General features: G+C 48.2%; 1 protein-coding gene across 1 annotated transcript in view; it reads left to right on the top strand.

Moving 5' to 3' along the window:
- LOC119972288 (DENN domain-containing protein 3-like) overlaps window positions 1–16,677 on the top strand; it is a 160,360-nt gene that overhangs the window by 112,743 nt on the left and 30,940 nt on the right. Inside the window, 3 exon segments of the mRNA XM_038808751.1 lie at window positions 7,924–8,183; window positions 9,265–9,286; window positions 9,289–9,431. Of these exon segments, the coding sequence (XP_038664679.1) occupies window positions 7,924–8,183; window positions 9,265–9,286; window positions 9,289–9,431 (425 nt within the window).

Raw genomic sequence — 16,677 nt, forward strand, 5'->3', positions numbered from 1 at the left:
GCAATTTAATGTCAACTCACCCATTATCCACCATGGGCATACCCCAGGAGGCAGGCAGGGGGAAAAAAATCTTCCAACAATCAAATATAGCTCTCACTTTACATACGTGATAGTGAAAAACCCATCCATTCACAAAGGCATCAAAGCTTAAAATCTCTTTTTTTTTTAAATAAAAATTTAGAGTACCCAATTATTTTTTTTTCCAATTAAGGGGCAATTTAGCGTGGCAGTCCACCTAACCTGCACATATTTGGGTTGTGGAGATGAAGCCCCTGCAGACATGGGGAGAATGTGCAAACTCCACACAGACAGTGACCCGGGGCTGGGATTGAACCCGGGTCCTCGGCGCCATTGGCAGCAGTGCTAACTACTGCGCCACGACGCCCTAAAGCTTTTAGATCACAAGTCGTTAATCTTTTCTGAAAATGAACAAACTTCTGTCCATAACCAAATCCTTTAACCCAATCCATGAATAAATCATGGAAGGACAGCTCCAAGGCGTGGTCTGCTCCTCTTGCTCCATGTGGCAGGCTGGGGACAGTTCCAGTCCCCAGGGTCAGCATGTGTGCAGGAAGTGTCTCCGGTTACAGCTCCTGGCAGCTCGAGTTTCAGAGCTGGAGCGGTGGCTGGTGACACTGTGGAGCATCCGCGAGTCGGAGAGCATTGTGGATAGCATGTATAGAGAGGTGGTCACACCGCATGCTCAGACTCCGCAGGCAGGAAGGGAATGGGTGACCACCAGACAGAGCAAGACAGGTAGTGCAGGAATCTCCTTTGGCCATTCCCCTGCAGAACAGATATACCGCTTTGGATACTGTTGAGGGGAATGGCCTCTCGGGGGAAAACAGCAACAGGCGAATTTGTGGCACCACGGTTGGTTCTGCCGCAGAGGGAAGGGGTGATAAGTGTGACCGTGCAATAGTTATAGGGGATTCAATTGTAAGGGGAATAAACGGACGTTTCTGTGGCCACAAACGAGACTCCAGGATGGTATGTTGCCTCCCTGGTGCTAGGGTCAAGGATGTCTCGGAGTGAGTACAGGACATTCTGGAGGGGGCGGGTAAACAGCCAGCGGTCGTGGTACAGATCGGTACAAACAACATAGGTAAAAAATAGGGATGAGATCCTAAAAGCAGAATACAGGGAGCTGGGAACGAAGTTAAGAAATCGGACCTCAAAGGTAGTGATGTCAGGATTACTACCGGTGCCACGTGCTAGTCAGAGTAGAAATGACAGGATATATAGGATGAATACAAGGCTGAAGGGATGGTGTCAGGGGGAGGGTTTCAGATTCCTGGGGCATTGGGACCGGTTCTGGGGGAGGTGGGACCTGTACAAACTGGACGGGTTACACCTGGGCAGGACTGGAACTGATGTCCTGGGGGGCTATTTGCTAGAGCGGGTGGGGAGTGTTTAAACTAATGTGGCAGAGGGATGGGAACCGTTGTCGGAAGGTAGTAAAACAGGAACAGAAACAAAGGCAGTAAGGGGGAAAGTGTAAGGCAGAGAAGCCATAGTCAAAAATCAAAAAGGGCGATAGTACAAGGTACAGTGACTGTGAGGAGCTCAGTGAATAGGCCCAGTAATACTAAAAGGAATAAAATGGGAAGTGAAAACATGAATGGAAAGCAATGTGGCAGGTTGTTACATGAACATATGGGTTCAATGACAAGGAAAATTAGGAGAAAAGTTAAGAGGAAAAATATCTTAGGAGAAGTTACTGATCAAGGTGTTAAGATTCAAAACAGAGGTATAAAAGCCAACACAAGTGTACTTTACCTGAATGTTCATAGTATTTGGAATAAGGTAAATGAGTTGATGGCGCAAATCATCGTGAATGACGATGATTTAGTGGCCATTACTGAAACATGGTTAAATAATGGTCACGACTGGGAGTTAAATATCCAAGGGTATCAAACTATACGGAAGGACAGAGTGGGTGGTAAGGGAGGTGGTGTAGCTCTGTTATTTAAGGATGACATCCGGGCAATAGTAAGGGATGACATTGGTGCTATGGAGGATAAGGTTGAATCGATTTGGGTGGAAATCAGGAATAGTAAGGCGAAAAAGTCACTGATAGGAGTAGTCTACAGGCCACCAAATAGTAACAGGTGGGGCAGGCAATAAACAAAGAAATAACTGATGCATGTAGAAATGGTATAGCAATTATCATGGGGGGTTTTAATCTACATGTCGATTGGTTTAACCAGGTCAGTCAAGGCAGCCTTGAGGAGGAGTTTATAGAATGCATCCGCGATAGTTTCCCAGAACAGTATGTAATGGAACCTACGAGGGAACAAGCGGTCCTAGATCTGGTCCTGTGTAATGAGACAGGATTGATTAATGATCTCATAGTTAGAGATCCTCTCGGAAGGACGATCACAATATGGTGGAATTTAAAATACAGATGGAGGGTGAGAAGGTAAAATCAAACACTAGTGTTTTGTGCTTAAACAAAGGAGATTACAATGGGATGAGAGAAGGTGGACTGGGAGCAAAGACTTTAAGGTGAAACAGTTGAGGAACAGTGGAGAACCTTCCAAGCGATTTTTCACAGCGCTCAGCAAAGGTTTATACAAACAAAAAGGAAGGACGGTAGAAAGAGGGAAAATCAACCGTGGATATCTAAGGGAATAAGGCAGAGTATCAAATTGAAGGAAAAAGCATATAAAGTGGCAAAGATTAGTGGGAGACGAGAGGACTGGGAAGTCTTTAGGGGGCAACAGAAAGCTACTAAAAAAGCTATAAAGAAGAGTAAGGTAGATTATGAGAGTAAACTTGCTCAGAGTATAAAAACAGATAATAAAAGTTTCTACAAATATATAAAACCGAAAAGAGTGGCTAAGGTAAATATTGGTCCTTTAGAGGATGAGAAGGGAGACTTAATAATGGGAGATGAGGAACTGAACAGGTTTTTTGGGTCGGCTTCACAATGGAAGACACAAATAACATGCCAGTGACTGATGGAAATGAGGCTATAACAAGTGAGGACCTTGAGATGATTGTTATCACTAATGGGGCTAAAGGTAGACAAGTCTCCTGGCCCTGATAGAATGTATCCTAGAGTGCTAAAAGAGATGGCTAGGGAAATTGCAAATGCACTAGTGATAATTTACCAAAATTCACTAGACTCTGGGATGGTCCCGGTGGATTGGAAATTAGCATCGTGACACCACTGTTTAGAAAAGGAGGTCGGCAGAAAATGGGTAATTATAGGCCAGTGAGCTTAACTTCGATAGTAGGGAAGATGCTGGAATCTATCATCAAAGAAGAAATAGCAAGGCATCTGGATGGAAATTGTCCCATTGGGCAGATGCAGCATATGTTCATAAAGGGCAGGTTGTGCCTAACTAATTTAGTGTAATTTTTTGAGGACATTACCAGTGCGGTAGATAACGGGGAGCCAATGGATGTGGTATGTCTGGATTTCCAGAAAGCTTTTGACAAGGTGCCACACAAAAGGTTGCTGCATAAGATAAAGATGCATGGCATTAAGGGTAAAGTAGTAGCATGGAGAGAGGATCGGTTAATTAATAGAAAGCAAAGAGTGGGGATTAATGGGTGTTTCTCTGGTTGGCAATCAGTAGCTAGTGGTGTCCCTCAGGGATCAGTGTTGGGCCCACAATTGTTCACAATTTACATAGATGATTTGGAGTTGGGGACCAGGTGTAATGTGTCTAAATTTGCAGACGACACTAAGATGAGTGGTAAAGCAAAAAGTGCAGAGGATACCGGAAGTCTGCAGAAGGATTTGGATAGGTTAAGTGAATGGGCTGGGGTCTGGCAGATGGAATACAATGCCAACAAATGTGAGGTTATCCATTTTGGTAAGAATAACAGCAAAAGGGATTATTATTTAAATGATAAAATATTAAAACATGCTGCTGTGCAGAGAGACCTGGGTGTGCTCGTGCATGAGTCGCAAAAAGTTGGTTTGCAGGTGCAACAGGTGATTAAGAAGGCAAATGGAGTTTTGTCCTTCATTGCTAGAGGGATGGAGTTGAAATGAAATGAAATGAAAATCGCTTATTGTCACGAGTAGGCTTCAAATGAAGTTACTGTGAAAAGTCCCTCGTCGCCACATTCCGGCGCCTGTTCGGGGAGGCTGTTACGGGAATCGAACCGTGCTGCCAGCTTGCCTTGGTCTGCCTTCAAAGCCAGCGATTAGCCCAGTGAGCTAAACAGCCCCTTTTTAAGACTAGGGAGGTTATGCTGCAATTGTATAAGGTGTTATTGAGGCCATACCTGGAGTATTGTGTTCAGTTTTGGTCTCCTTACTTGAGAAAGGATGTACTGGCGCTGGAGGATGTGCAGAGGAGATTCACTAGGTTAATCCCAAAACTGAAGGGGTTGGATTACGAGGAGAGGTTGAGTAGACTGGAACTGTACTCGTTGGAATTTAGAAGGATGGGGGGGGGGGGATCTTATCGAAACATATAAAATTATGAAGGGAATAGATAGGATAGATGCGGGCAGGTTGTTTCCACTGGCGGATGAAAGCAGAACTAGAGGGCATAGCCTCAAAATAAGGGGAAGTAGATTTAGGACTGAGTTTCGGAGGAACTTCTTCACCCAAAGGGTTGTGAATCTATGGAATTCCTTGCCCAGTGAAGCAGTTTTGGCTCCTTCATTAAATGTTTTTAAGATAAAGATAGATAGTTTTTTGAAGAACAAAGGGATTAAGGGTTATGGTGTTCGGGCCGGAAAGTGGAGCTGAGTCCACAAAAGATCAGCCATGGTCTCATTGAAGGGTGGAGCAGGCTCGAGGGGCCAGATTGCCTACTCCTGTTACTAGTTCTTATGTTCCTTAATAGCCCTTTGAAGCTAACAATTAAACTGTGAACTCGGAATTAATTTTATGGGGATCGTTGGCAAAGCAACTTAACTCAGAACTCCCTGCTGTGTTAATTTTAGCTTTTGAATCTCAGCCAAACAACTTAAGTCAAAAAAATAACTGTTGAAACTGATTGACCAGCTGCTACACTAGTTGGTCTGTCAATCAAAGCAGCCCGAGCGGAGGATTTGTGACTGTTTTCTGACTGCTAAAACTACTTTTTTACAGATCAAAGAGGGGCCTTTTTAGAAAAAAAACTTCAGATTGTGACAGTTAAATAGGCCCTATTCATCCTTCAAGAATATTAATCCCAACTCCATCAATTCGTGACTCCCACACTGTGGGTTGAGGCCCTTAAAGCAGCCACAATGGGTCTGTTTGAACTCAACACAAAGTCAAATAGTCCTGCCGTGTTTGAGTTTCCTGCTGTGATTTCCACCCACCCCCTTTTCCCTCCTGGCAAAAATGGGGCACGCGATTCTCTGCTCCCCACGCCGGGTGGGAGAATCGCGGGAGGGCCGGGCGACTCATTTCATGCCCCTCCTGGCACCCCCCCGCGATTCTCCCACCCCCCGCTCGGAAGACTCGCCTCTTGCCGTTTTTCATGGCGACCGCCGATTCTCCGGCCCGAATGGGCCCCCTGCCGTTCCCGACCGGTTCATGACGGCGACAACCACACCTGGTCGCTGCCGTCGTGAACATGGGCGCCAAAGGCCCGTTTGAAGCTTGTGGGGGGCGGAGAGGGGAGTGAGCACCACAGCCGTGCTCGGGAGGGGACTGGCCCTCGATCGGTGCCCACCGATCGTCGAGGCGGCGTCTCAAAGCGACGCACTCTTTCCCCTCCGCCGCCCCACAAGATCAAGCTGCTACGTCTTGCGGGGCAGCGGAGGGGAAAACGGCCACCGCGCATGCACGGGTTTGAGCCGTCGTGACGTCAGCCGCGCATGCGCGGGTTGGAGCCGGCCAACCTGCGCATGCGCGGCTGACGTCACTTAGGCGCGCCGGCCGTGTCATTCTCGGCGTGCTTACGTCAAGGCCCGGCGGCCGATAATAACGGAGCGCCGCTCCTAGCCCCCCGGGTGGGGTGAATAAGGTGAGAGGAGCGGCCTCCGAGGCCGTCGTGAAACTCGGCCGAGTTCACGACGCCCTTCCCGATGTTTCCCGGGAGCGGAGAATTCTGCCCGGGATCTGTCACAAATGGGGGTGGGAGTTATGCATCCAATCCTGCCTATCATTTTTAAAGGTCCGTGGAATCTTCCTGGCTCTGTGAAAATCCAGCCCTATGTCTCAATGATAGACCAAAGCTTATTTTAAAATGATGAACAGGGAGATTAAACATTTGATGCTGCCGAACTGATTAAAGTATCTCTATTTATGAGTAGTTCTAGTTTATGTTTTGAGTTGAACAGAAAATGTGAAAAATACAATGGCTGAGTCAAAATCCATGACATCAGTGAACTGTGGCAGTTTTGCCAGGGGTGCGGTGACAAACATCACCAGGGACCTGGATTTAATTCCGGCCTTGGATGACTGTTCGTGGAGTTTGCATTTTCTCCCCATGTCTATGTAGGTATCCTCCGGGTGCTCCGGTTTCCTCCCACAGTCCAAAGATATACGGTTAGGTGATTTGGTCATACTAAATTGCGCCTTTGTGTCCAAAGATGTGCAGGTTAGGTGCGGTTACGGAGATAGGGTGAGGTAGTGAGCCTGGGTAGGGTGCTGTTTCAGAGGGGCAGTGCAAACCTGATGGGCCAAATAGTCTCCTTCTGCACTGTAGGTTTTCTAAGCTGTCTTAATGCTATTGATTAAGGGATAAGTATTAGCTAGGGAACCAGGGAGAACTTTCGTATATGTCAGATGCTTTGGATTCGCCTGATAGGGTCGGTAGAGCCTTGGTTTAATCTCTTGTCTGAAATATGGCACCCTGAACAACTGCAGCAGTCTCTGTGTTGCACTGAAGAGTCGATTTAGATTTTGTGCTTAATTATCTGGAATTAGACCTGAACTGATCTCTTCCTAATTTCAAGGGCGAGAGTGCTTCTCCTGAGCCAAGGCTGACATCCCAGACATCTTCAAAAAGAAACATGAATTTAATAGAATTTTAAGTTTACAAATTTTGGGCTTCCTAGCTTCATTAAAGCGAAATATTTTTACACAAATGCAGAAATGTATCAATAAAAAGGGAAAACATGTTTAGGAATATTTGGAACAGGGGTAAGCCACTTAGCCCTTGTGCCTTTTCATCATTCACTGCAATGATTGATTTGCGACCTCACTTCATATTTCTCCATCAATTTGAAATGTAAAATTTACATTTGTTCTATGGAGAATGTGTTTAAATAGATAGCGGTTTGAAAGACCTGACATAGGGACAGTAGGGTGAATGGCCTCCTCCTGTGTTCTATAATTGTATAATTTTACAGGTAGGAATTATGATTAATTATTTAGCTTATTAGATTTCAGGTAGCTCTTATGGCTTCAACTGTTGCTTGGCTTACACTAATATTTTCTTCCTTTCCTGCTTGTGGGGAAGAGCTGATTTGCATTTGGTAGCTTTGCACAGCCAAGCAGCAAATTTAATACTTCAGTTAAGAAGGATTCACTCCAAACCTTGCCTTTTCTGAAGCTGTGCCTTGGTGCTTTAACGTACTCTGCCAAAATGCCACAATATTAAGTTGCGAACAAAATGTATTTTTTGTCAATTTTACGAATTTGAGCATTGCCTGCTATAGAACCATGTGAAGAAATCTTGGTGCTTCCCACAATTTTCTATCCGTTAATGTTAATAAAAATCTCGTCGTGAATGCCTCCATTTTCCAAAGCCGAGGATGTCTCTCCTGCAAGCACACATTTGTAAAAATGAGACCTTATGTTCTCCCCACAAATTTGCTCATAATGTGGAATAATCAGTCAGGTTCATTTTCACAGCTGTTCTGAGTGCAGCGAATAGACTTGACTTTCTTGCTTTGTGTTAATATCATCACAAATGATCACTATTAAGATCTTTTTCATTTCCATTTAGAAGGACTCCTTTTTTATTTGTTTCATGTGACTTATGTGATGAAGTTTTAATTTTGTTTAAATTTAAGGGCATCTGAAACAGATTGATCCTGAGACATTTAAAGACTTTTACAACTTTTGGAAGGAATCTGAGAATGAGGCACAGGAGATTAACCTGCCCCTGGAAGTGATCGAGCACCTGGACAAAAACGAAAGTGTCTATAAATTGTCATCATCTGTGAAGACAAATTATGGTGTGGGCAAAATTGCATTGACACAGAAGCGACTGTTTCTTCTGCTAGAAGGAAGACCTGACTATGTTGAGATTGCCAAATTTAGAGACATTCGGGTAATGCTTTGGAATAATTCATATGATTTACACTTTCTCTGAATGTTTTGTAACCCTTTTTTCTACATAAGAAATGTGAAGCAGGAAACCAAAGCAGTGCTGCTGCCCAATTATAAAAGTCCATGTTCTCCCTGCACCGCAGTTGACCAGCTGTTTAATATGCAAATCAGTCAAGATATAGTGGGAGCGATTCAGCGGACTTGAAACATCCCGCTATTCACCGGCACGTTGCCGGTTTTTTACCTTGGGGATATTCTCTTTGCCGATTCCAGGGATTTCCTGCTGGCGAGCTGACCTTTCTCCTCTCTCTCTGTCCAACCCTCCCCTGTTTTTAACCCCGCCTTCAACTCTCCCGCCAAAAAAAACCTTGGGGAGGCCCTGGGGAACCCCTAGTGCCAGGGTACCACTGCTAGTGTGCTTGGGTGACACTGTGAGGGTCCCAGGCAAGGCCGCTGAGTCTGGGGCGCCAGGTGAATCCGGCAAATGTATATTTAAATGAGCAGTACAGCACATTTAAATATGCTGATCTGGATCACGCCCAATAAGGGCGAGATCCAGATTGCAATTTTTTTGAGTGTCACAGATCTCATGAGAGGCCTCTTGGGAGATTCAACAAACTCCTCCCAACACCAAGTGATGAGGCCACTGAATCGTGTCTAGTAGCTCTTCTAAAGGCATGATAGTTTGAATTAATGGTCCTTGAAATAACTATGTATATTTTATCTGTAGATTCTAGTCAGACGTTTTAAAAATATAAGCATGGGTTTTGTTCTTGTTGAAAACAATTGCCAGAATTGTGTTAGAAATGGATAATATCTGAGTTGGTAGACCATTAAATTCCTTTGATTTTCGTTAAATAAAAATGAAATTGAACTGGGAAGTTTAGAAGCTAGGTCAGAAATCCTCAATCACCTTTGTTTGGAGGGAGGTAAGAGGAGTGATCAAGAATTTGTTTTGATGCTTTATTGTCCGTTTATACTTTTCTTGTTAACACAAATTAATACTAGCTATACTTTTAAAAACTATAAGTCACCACTGAAGTGTTTGTTTTACTGTTGATATTTTTCTTCTCAATTGTTAGGAACTTGAAAACATATCAGTAATGTTTTTCCACTTCGAATCCCTGCTCTAAAAATTAAAACTACTCTGAAAGAACCATTTGTAGGAAACCTGAAGAATGAACGTGATCTTTGGCAATTAATTGTGAAGGAAATGTGGGCTGGGAAAACAATGGCAGATAAACACAAGGTTTGATGGTCTTTTTAAAATGAATGATAATTTAAATGTATGTTATGACTCTTAAATAATCCAAATCACTGACTTGAACATGTATACCAACTTTCGTCATTTGGGAAGCATCTTAGCAGAAGTTATAATCATTTGCCTGTTCTTTTTAAAAATATTTTTATTCAAGAATTTTTGTTTATAACAGACAAAATATTCAAACAAACTTTTCATTATTACAAAAAATATCCCCAACACAACCTCACCCATCCTCACACAGTTTTGTTCCAAGACTAATCCCGGCCCCCAAGCTCTCCCCTCCCCTCCCCCACCAAGATAACCCTACGGAAATGACCACCCCCCACCCCCCCCACAAACCTAACACCTGATGGTAACCAGTTCCTTAAAAAAGGTAATGATCGGCTGCCATCTTGAGTAAAACCCATCCATTGACTCTCCCATGGGATATTTGATATTTTCTAGGTGCAGAAATTCCACCAGGTCCCCTAACCAAGCTAAAGCCTTAGGTGGCGCCTTCTTCCGCTCCTGCAACAGTAGCAAGTCCGACACTCCAAAAATGGCCACCTTAACGCCCAGAATCCCTGACATTTTTAAAAAGGAAACCCAAAAATCAACAAACTTGTGGCAGGACCAAAACATGTACCTGTGGTTTGCCGGCCCCTTAGAACACCGCTCACACCTATCCTGGTCAAGTGCATCCTATGTACCACTCTGAACTATATCAAACTTAACCTTGCATAAAGGTGGTGAAGTTAACCTTATGAAGATCCTCACTCCACGCACCCCCTCGCTCAAATACCAAACCCAACTCACCCTCCCACTTCCTTGCTTCCAACAAGGCTGCTCCGCCCATAAGTGTCTGAGATCCTTCCCACCCCTAGCTCATCCAAGGACAGAACCCTATCTATAAGTGAAGGCTCCGGCTTCAGGGAAACGAAGGAAGCTCCATACGCACAAATCTCACATCTGCTAGTATCTAAATACATTCCCTCTCGGGAGCTGGAACCTCTCTAAAATCTCTTCAAGCCCAGCCGACCTACCCTCCAAAAACATATCCTCTCCAACCCCTCCCTCTCCCATGCCTTGAATGCTGAATCTAGAGCAAATGGCACAAACCCATGGTTCCCGCGATTAGGCGCCAATAGTGACATAGAACCTAATTTGAAATTCTGCCTAAATTGGTTTCAAATTCTCAGAGGCTATAACCACTGGGCTCAGCGAGAACCTTACCAGAGAGAATAGAAGAAGAGAGGTAATGAGCCCAACAATCCAATCCTATATAGAACATAGAACAGTACAGCACAGAACAGGCCCTTCGGCCCTCGATGTTGTGCCGAGCAATGATCACCCTACTCAAACCCACGTATCCACCCTATACCCGTAACCCAACAACCCCCCCCTTAACCTTACTTTTTAGGACACTACGGGCAATTTAGCATGACCAATCCACCTAACCCGCACATCTTTGGACTGTGGGAGGAAACCGGAGCACCCGGAGGAAACCCACGCACACACGGGGAGGACGTGCAGACTCCGCACAGACAGTGACCCAACCGGGAATCGAACCTGGGACCCTGGAGCTGTGAAGCATTTATGCTAACCACCATGCTACCGTGCTGCCCCTAAATTGGTTTCAAATTCTCAGAGGCTGAAGCCCCATATAAGAAGCCTCCTCCATCTTGATTCTCTGCCGCGCCACATTTCTGCCCTGACCCACCAGCTGGATTTTCCGTTACACCGGACGGTCAATGGGGTTTCCCACTGTGGGGCAGCCCCACGCCTCCCAGGGAAACCCTAGGCGCAGGCAAAATGGAGAATCACGCGGTGGAGAACCTACCCTAGATTCTTAACCTCCTCCGCACCATATCTATGTTTGCTTGCCACAGCAAATTAGGTAGCACCAACCGCCCTCCCCCGTCCACCTCTCTATCTATAAAAAAGCCCCATGATTCCAAAGGGTCTTACACACCCAAACAAAAGAAGATATTAACTTAATGACTCTACCAAAAAAAAGCCTTGGAAATAAAGACTGGGAGGTTTACTGGGAATAAAAATCATTCTTGCCCAGGTTTAGCTTATATCCTGAAAAGGAACCAAACTTCCTGAGCACCTCCATTATTCCCCACATTGGAGAAAGGGTCCGAAATGTATAACAACAAATCATCCGCATTTAGGGACACCTACAGTCCCTCCCTCCCCGCTCTATCCCCTTACATTTAGAAGATGATCTCAGTGGAATAGCCAGCGGCTCAATTGCTCAGGCAAGCAACAATGGGGTAGTGGACACACTTGCTTCGTACCCCTGTTCAGTTGAAAGTACCCCGAGCTCAGGGCATTGGTACGGACACTCGCAGTGGGGGCCCTATACAAAAGCCCTAACCCAAGAAATACTTCCCCCACCCATCCTTTCCGCAGTCTTGTTTGGTCCCTAATTCTCAAATGGGTCTCCTGTAGGAAGACCTCATCAGCCCTCAAACTTTTCAGATCGGCAAATGCCTGGAATTTTTAACTGGTCCATATAACCCCCTCACATTCCATGTAACCAACCTGACGGGAGGTTCTCTCTTTACCTCCTCTCTCTCTCCACCCCCCTCCCCACTCCCCCAAACATTTTGAAACTGTAAAAAAACAAAAGAACCTCCCCTCCCAATAAGTAGCCAGCTGGAGCCATCTCCCCCACTCTGCTCCCGTTAACTATCCAAACTGCTGGCAGGGTAACCCCAGCTTGGATAAAAATCGGGATGGCCGTCGTGAAATCGGCTGAGCTTCACGATGGCCTCAGGGCCCGCTCCCCACACCTAATCCGGGGGGCTAGGAGTGGGCCCCCGTCGTTCCCGGCCGCGACCTTGTCGCGCCGGAAATGACACGGAAACGGCGCTTTTCTGATGTCATCCGCGCATGCGCGGGTTGCTGGTTCCAACCCGCGCATACACGGATGACATCAGCGCGCAGACGGCACAAACCCGCGCATTCGCAGTGCCGTCTTTCTCCTCCGCCGCCCGGCAAGACGTGGCGGCTTGATCTTGCCGGGCGGCGGAGGGGAAAGAGTGCGTCCGTTTTGGACGCTGGCCTGATAATCGGTGGGCACCGATCGCGGGCCTGTCCCCTCCCGAGCACAGTCGCGGTGCTCCCGTCCAAATCGGGCCCCTAGTTGCCCCAAACGGGCATCTGGCGCCTGTTTCACGACGGCAGCGACCAGGTGTGGTCGCTGCCGTGGTGAAACGGGTGCGAAGGGCCGGTTGCTCGGCCCATCGGGCTCGGAGGTTCGCCGTGAAAAACGGCGAGCGGCGATTTTTCCGAGGGGGGGGGAGAGAAGAGAATCGTTGGGTCGCCGGGGGGCGGAAAAAATGTCGGGAGGTCCTCTCACGATTCTCCCACGCCACGTGGGGAGCGGAGAATTCCGCCCCAAGTCTTTCACACAATAGATCAATAAATAGCCCCCCACCCCATACACAACTTTAATGTCAAACATTATAAGAAGAAAACAGAGAACCACAACCAAATTATCTCCCTCAAACAGTTCGAACAAACAATAACAACCCCCAAATTCACCCAGATACAAACCTCATAAGAGCCAGGTACCCTCTCTAACATTACAGCCATTGCACACAAAAATACACAAACAGATCAATTCAAGAATGATCAAACAAAAAAATGAAATGAAAATCGCTTATTGTCACAAGTAGGTTTCAAAGGGGCCTCACGGTAGCATGGTGGTTAGCATCAATGCTTCACAGCTCCAGGGTCCCAGGTTCGATTCCCGGCTGGGTCACTGTCTGTGTGGAGTCTGCACGTCCTCCCTGTGTGTGCGTGGGTTTCCTCCGGGTGCTCCGGTTTCCTCCCACAGTCCAAAGATGTGCAGGTTAGGTGGATTGGCCATGCTAAATTGCCCGTAGTGTAAGGTTAATGGGGGGATTGTTGGGTTACGGGTATACGGGTTACGTGGGTTTAAGTAGGGTGATCATTGCTCGGCACAACATCGAGGGCCGAAGGGCCTGTTCTGTGCTGTACTGTTCTATGTTCTAAATGAAGTTACTGTGAAAAGCCCCTAGTCACCACATTCCGGCGTCTGTTTGGGGATGCTGGTATGGGAATTGAACCCGAACGCCTGATCTTGGTACCCTTTACAAGCCAGCTATTTAGCCCACTGTGCTGATCATAGTCCAACAACCCTTCAGTTCCCCCCCAATCAGTATTTCTTACCAAATTCATTTTCTTCCTCTGCCGCATCAAAATGGAGATCTCAGGGCGGCATACTCCCGCAACTGGCCAGATGGCCCGACGTCGGCAAGGTCCAGGGCCCTATTGTCATGAACGGTGATGGCCCCGCCCCCGGCCCGAGGACTCACCTAGCCGGCCTACAAGCCAGGTCCCGCCGTGATGGACCTTGTCCATTTCACGCCGCCGGGACTGGCCAGGAAACGACAGCCGCTGATAACGGCCCCCGACCGACACGGCGTGATCCCCGCCCCCACCTGAAAACCGGCGCCAAAGAATTCGGCAGTCGGAGCGGCGGGGCGAGATTCATGCTGCCCCGCCGGGGATTCTCCGACCGGGGTGGGGGGGTCGGAGAATCCCGCCCTCTGTCTCTGAAGGTAACTCAAAGAGGAGCCGGGTGCACCATTCCAAAATAAACGTTGCTCTTGTCGAGGGCAGCCGTGGCCTTATTAAGTGCTCTGTGCCTTCTTGCCAACTCTGCCCTGACATCTCGATATATTCGGATGAGATGGCACACCATTCTACAGTCTTGATTGTCCTTCGCTCATCTCAGGACTCGCTCCTTATCCAGGTACCTATGGAAGTGGACAATAATAGCCCGTGGTGCCACCCCTGATCAGGGCTTCTGCCTCAGCGATCGATGGGCCCGGTCCAACTCAGGAGGGTTGGAAAGAACTGCTTCCCAACCAACATGACAAACATCTTAGAAATGTTATCAGTGGCGCTTGTACCTTCCAGGCCATCTGGCAGTCCAACAATTCTTAAATTTTGTTGTCTGGAGTGATTTTCCAGATTGTCGACTTTGGCCTTTATCGCCTTCTGCTCTTCCACCAGCAACATCATTTTGGCCTCCAAAGAGACAATCCGATCGCTGTGAGCATTGAGCACCTCCTCTACCTTCTTATCGTCGTCCCCTGTGCCTCCACCCACTGATCCAACCTGTTCAAGGTATCACGAATAGGTGCCCTCTCAATTACCTTCATCAGATTTTTTTTAACATAGAATTTACAGTGCAGAAGGAGGCCATTCGGCCCATCGAGTCTGCACCGGCTCTTGGAAAGAGCACCCTACCCCCTATCCAAGGTCAACACCTCCACCCTATCCCCATTACCCAGTAACCCCACCCAACACTAAGGGCAATTTATCATGGCCAATCCACCTAACCCGCACATCTTTGGACTGTGGGAGGAAACCGGAGCACCCAGAGGAAACCCACACACACATGGGGAGGATGTGCAGACTCCGCACAGACAGTGACCCAAGCCGGAATCGAACCTGGGACCCTGGAGCTGTGAAACGATTGTGCTATCCACAAGGCTACCACGCTGCCCTGAGATCTTCAACAACCGCTTGTCGCTGTTTCCTAAATTCACCCGACGGTTCACATGTGCGACTGCTCACCCCACAGCCGCAACCGGGATTTGCGTTGCAATAATCTTTAGCAGAAGATTCCAAAGCGCGTAATTGGAGGGGTGAGATTGGAAATACTTGGCACGATTTTCCGACCTTGTTACGCTCTCGTTCAAGCGAAAAGAGACCGGAGAATAGAGGGAGAGGCAGAAAACAACAACTGTGCCAAGCGCCCAAACAGTTTACAACGCAACCGGCCTGCTCCCATAGGCGAAATCGGAATCTCACCGTAGCGTGGCGAGAACCCAATTCTCATCACTTAAGCCCCATTTCCATACAATTAATGAGAGTGATCCCATATCCAATGGCTTCCCGTCATTCATCGGTCTACCCAGCAAGTGGTCACCAATTAGTCCTCCTTTTTAAAAGCGTGAACTTGATGGAAAGGCTTCTATGGGGAGCTGAGGAAGTGAGTGGCCATCTTTGCTCACATACAAAGAGCCCCAGGGCAGTGGGCATGCCACCCCAGTGCTTGACGGAGGGGGTGGGGAACCCTCGGCTGGGGATTGGGGACAGGCCGCAGGGATAGGCCACCATAGCAGGGGAGTGGCGCCGTCACAGCACCACCATGCCAATCTCTGGATCATTTTTACCAGATTCGGAGGGAACCTGTCCCTGTCTGTCTGCCCCAATGAGCACCCATAACCCCCACCGATTGTCGAGGTCTCTTGGCAATCGCGTTTAAGTGAGCAACCCAGGTGGATTCTCGTGTGTGGGCGGGCCAAGTCTCATGTGGGAATCATTGCCTAATATCCCAATTAGACCGCGATGCCAAGACACTTGGCGCGAATCTCCGTTCCCCATGCCAGGTAGGAGAATCACGGGAGGGCCGCTCTGGCAGCCCCCGCGATTCTCCCCACCCCCCCCCACCCCCCAAATGGCGTGTTGCGTTTTGCAACACGTCGCTCGGAGAATCGGCGCTCGCCGTTTTTCCCGGCGAACGGTGATTCTCTGGCCCGGATGGGCCGAGCGGCCTGACGACCCCGACCTGTTCACGCCGGCGTCAACAACACCTGGTCGCTGCTGGCGTGAACAGTGCGCGACAGGTGGGGGGGCGGAGAAAAGATCGAGCACCATGGGTGTGCTCGTGAGGGGACTGGCCCGCGATCGGTGCCCACCGATCGTCGGGCCGGCGTCTCTAAGAGACGCACTCTTTCCCCTCCGCTGTCCCGCAAGATCAAGCCGCCATGTCTTGCGGGGAAGCGGAGGGGAAGACGGCAACTGCGCATGCGCGGGTTGGAGCAGGCCAACCTGCGCATGCGCGGCTGACGTCACTTAGGCGCCGCCGGCCGCGTCATTCTCGGCACGCCGCCTTGACGCAAGCGTCAAGGCCCGGCAGCCGAGTTTCTCGCAACGCCGCTGCAGCAGCCTACACCTGAACATCCCAGGTACACCTCCGGGACCATGTTCACGGTCAGAGGGTGGATGAGTGCCACGGGCCATCACCTGGTCCAGGTGATGTTAAGAGTGGATGTATGGGATACAGGGTCTGGTGTCCGGTGAGGGGGGCCCACTGCGGCCGGGTGTGCATGAGCAGGTGTACCGGGTTGGGGGCAGGGAGCAGGAGAGTGGATCATGTGTGATGTGACACATACCCTGGGAGGGTAGGAAATATGAGTGG

This window comes from Scyliorhinus canicula, chromosome 10, assembly GCF_902713615.1.
Source record: "Scyliorhinus canicula chromosome 10, sScyCan1.1, whole genome shotgun sequence".
NCBI classification, from domain to species: domain Eukaryota; kingdom Metazoa; phylum Chordata; class Chondrichthyes; order Carcharhiniformes; family Scyliorhinidae; genus Scyliorhinus; species Scyliorhinus canicula.